General features: G+C 28.3%; 1 protein-coding gene across 1 annotated transcript; it reads right to left on the minus strand.

Annotated features, from left to right (window-relative positions):
- Window positions 1–2343: 2343 nt before the first annotated feature.
- Window positions 2344–2993, minus strand: LOC112777452 (uncharacterized; the record flags this gene model as incomplete). The annotated part of the gene is given in 1 exon segment (XM_025821824.3): window positions 2344–2993. A coding segment is annotated over 1 exon segment (444 nt), but the record flags the coding sequence as incomplete, so codon positions are not given.
- Between the last annotated feature and the right edge of the window lie 788 nt (window positions 2994–3781).

Consider the following 3781-nt stretch of genomic DNA (forward strand, 5'->3'; position numbering starts at 1 on the left):
GGCTTATGTGTTTGCAAAGTATACTAGTCCATGTGTATTACTCCACATTCACGCAAGATGTACACCATAAATCAGTCATTCATATAAAATATACACATTGAAAATGAATTAAACCAAATATCTCTATGAAAAATGCTTGACAATCGTGGGTGTAATCATATAAATATGCAGTGTTGGCCAAAAGAAACTAGTTCCCTAGAATTTCTGATCTAAAAATTTTGCAATCGGAATACTACCACAAAAAACTAGGTTGAAGCCAACACAATATGAAATATATACTCTATGTAGGAGCCAACAAAAGATATAAAAAGGGCATGCAATGAGAAAGACGGAGGTAGGACCTTTCCTTTTCAATATGTTTGCTTGCACATGTTTTCAAATTCCATGATGGATTTATTGAGGTGATATAAGTTGTAACAACCATCCATATGACGACGGAATAGACTACTACATTACACTTGCATAAATGTCGAACGATTTAGACAGCGTTATACACTCTTCATGTCTTAAATCTGATACAAATTCGCGAAATCTTTTCGTTCAATTTTCGTACCTACCATTCTACCAAGGATTAAACCATGGCCAGAAGCAACGCAAGCTCAAATTAGTGAACTAAATGGGAAAAGTATACTTTATCTTAACATTTGTTGATTTAGTCAATTTTGACTAAGAGAATAATTGACAAACATTTGATGTAAAATAATAATTCTACTTTGTTGGTTTCTAATTCTTTCCCTACAATATTTTTTCATATAATAAAATATTATAAAATATTTTATTTTCAAGTTTTAAAATTTTAAATCCAAAGGAGACCAAAGTAATTACTCTCGTAACAAATTAATTATATATTTATTACTATGACATACATTTAATTATAACCAAAATAACAAAAGAAAGGTAAATTATTTGCAATAGCAAAGAGAAAATGCTTGTATGTTAAAGAAAACACATTATTGCACTCACAACCCCCGAAAATTAAAGTTCTTGGCTATACAATTTTTTATTTTCAAACTTTATACATGAATATGTGACGCAAAACAATTAGACACTAATAAAAAAATATATAATAGTGCCATGTTTATATTTAGAATTAAATTTTATAAATAATATAATCAAATTAGATTTACATTCATTACTATTTATAAGAAATAAAATTAAACTCATTTTATATTTATTATTGTTACCTAAATTATTTTTTTATCAATAATAGGCTTACTATTATAATTATTTTTGCTTTTTTTTTTAAAAAAGTAAGTTCTTCTTATTGTTGAAGAGAATGAAAAATTCCCTTGAAAATATTTGTTGAATTATTATACTTTATATACTATGTACTCTTTTATGTACTTTGACTAAAAAATAATTACTATGGTAAGCCTATTATTGATAAAAAAATAATCTATGTAACAATTATCAAAATATAAATAAATTTATAAATATATATTTGTAATTAATTTTTTGTATTTATAAAAAGTTTGATTATTTATATAAACCACTTATTAATATATAATGGTCAATTTTTGTAGTTCATGAATTATTTTTGAAATATTTTTTGAAATATGCATATTTTCCTAGTAAAATAATTGTAAGGAGAAATCTTTTCGATATTATTTTTAGATAAATTCTATGATGTTTATAATTTGGTGTCTAATCTTTGTCTAACTTATTTTTTATGATAAAATTTAAATATTAATAATTTTACTTTTATAATTTTAAAATTAAATATTAATTTTTAACATATTTTAATAAGTCAAGGCAAATACTTTTATTAAGCACCTTATTTTTAACTGAGAAAAACAAAACAGAATAAAAAGCATCTACTTGAGAATAATTTGCCGGCTACAGAAGCGTGCCAAACGTGTAAATAATTAAATATATTTTTGAGATTGAAAAGATTGTAATAAAGACATAAAGATAATAGCAACACAAGTGCACATTGAGATCCCATGTTGCTAAAAGAGCATATTAAACAATGAATAGTTCAGCTTTATGCAACGTTACAATTCTAAAGAAGTAAAAAATAAAATAAAATAAGAAATTTTTAATAGCGTAGTTCACTTTATTTAAAATTACTTTCACCATTTTTGTTTCTTTTGAATTCAAAATAATTTTTTCCCACAAGGATTATTAAATAAACCACTCGTTTAATTTTGCAATAATAAAAATCACACCTGTATATTTCTTTCGAGAACTAAATTTTAAATATGATAATTAAATAAATACTTTTTTTTTTTCATAAAAAGAAAGGACAGAAACATTTTAAATGAACTACGTATGCTATTACGATACGGAAGGTAGTGCGAATGTCGAATACACGAAGCAGTTGAACAGAGAAAAGAAGAGCTTACTTGGACCGCTGAGTTGCGTAAGAAAGAGCCTCTGCCACGTGGACAAATCATATGCGGAAAGTGCACTATACCGGTTTCCAAACACATCGGCGTGAACAACGAGAACCCGGTTCCTCTGCGTGTCGACCGAGATTCCAAGGGACGAGTTTCCGGCCAAATTCACTTCCATCACCGTTGTCACCTCCTCCAACAGAACCTCCTTCTCCGCCTCTTCCGGCACCCGAACCTCGCCTACACCGCCTTCGAAGAATGAGACGATGAAGCGACGATTAGTTGGGTCCCACTTGGCGCACTCCCTCAGCCACCCTCCAGTGCCGTGGTAGTTGTACACGTGGGTTGACGGTTGGGCTCGTTCGAGGGATACGATGATGCCTAAGGGAATGGCCATCAGGACCACCAGGACGGCGAGGGATTTTAGGGAGAAGAGAGAGGAGAGAGCCATGAGAAACAGAGGAAGAGTTTGGTGGTGGTGGATGTGAGGAGAGGGTGTTCTCGTTCCGATGAAATATTGAAAATGGTTTTGGGAGATTGCTGAGATGGTTGTGTTGTTTGGAAAAGAGGGAGTGAGTTTGGTGGCAATTGGGTGAAAGGACGGTGCTATTGGAAGTGGTCTTCTTGGTCAAAACAAAAAAATTAGAGCATTTATCCAAATTCGTTCCTAAGGAATTTTAAAAGAGAAATGCTAGAGGTAGTAACTTTTGTGATTTGTAGTTATTAAGTAGTCATTAATAATGGTTTTAATGGTGTGAAATTTTATCTAATGACTCACTTTTTTTACTAGTTACTGGTCAGAATTTAACAAAATTGCTGCTTTACTGGCCTCCTAAACTTTTCCATTTTAAAATAAAAATTTAGTTTTTAACTAAAATTAATTATTCTGTTAATCTTTAACGTTTTAATTTGTAGGGACTCATTTTGTTTAATAAATTTTTTATTCAGGAATCTATGTGTCAGATAAACTGTTTAGTTGGGAATAAAAAAGTTTAATGATTTTGTTATTTTGTATTGTATTAAGAGCAGACAACTAAGAATGTGTTTGGATTGTGGTTTGTCAAATTAGAATTTGAATAAAAGTGATTTTATAGAATTGATTTTGGACAAAAGTAAGTTTGTATCAACATAATTTATGTTTGGTAATTCTATACTAAAATTGATTTTGATAAAATAAATATTGTTTGGATAATATTAGTTAAAATTACTTTTAGATAAATAATTACTATAAAAGACATGATATTAAATTATAATATTTTTTTATACATGTTTAATTTTTTTAATACTTTTTTATATGTTTTTATATAGTATATTTTTAGTACTCTTTTTTAGTATGCTATAATTTTTTACTATTATTATTATTTATGGTTAATTTTTTTGTTCAATTTATTTTATCTAATAAGATCAATAAAATATATTATAAAAAGATAATAATACATATAATG

The sequence above is a fragment of the Arachis hypogaea genome, chromosome 19 (genome assembly GCF_003086295.3).
Source record: "Arachis hypogaea cultivar Tifrunner chromosome 19, arahy.Tifrunner.gnm2.J5K5, whole genome shotgun sequence".
NCBI classification, from domain to species: Eukaryota; Viridiplantae; Streptophyta; class Magnoliopsida; order Fabales; family Fabaceae; genus Arachis; species Arachis hypogaea.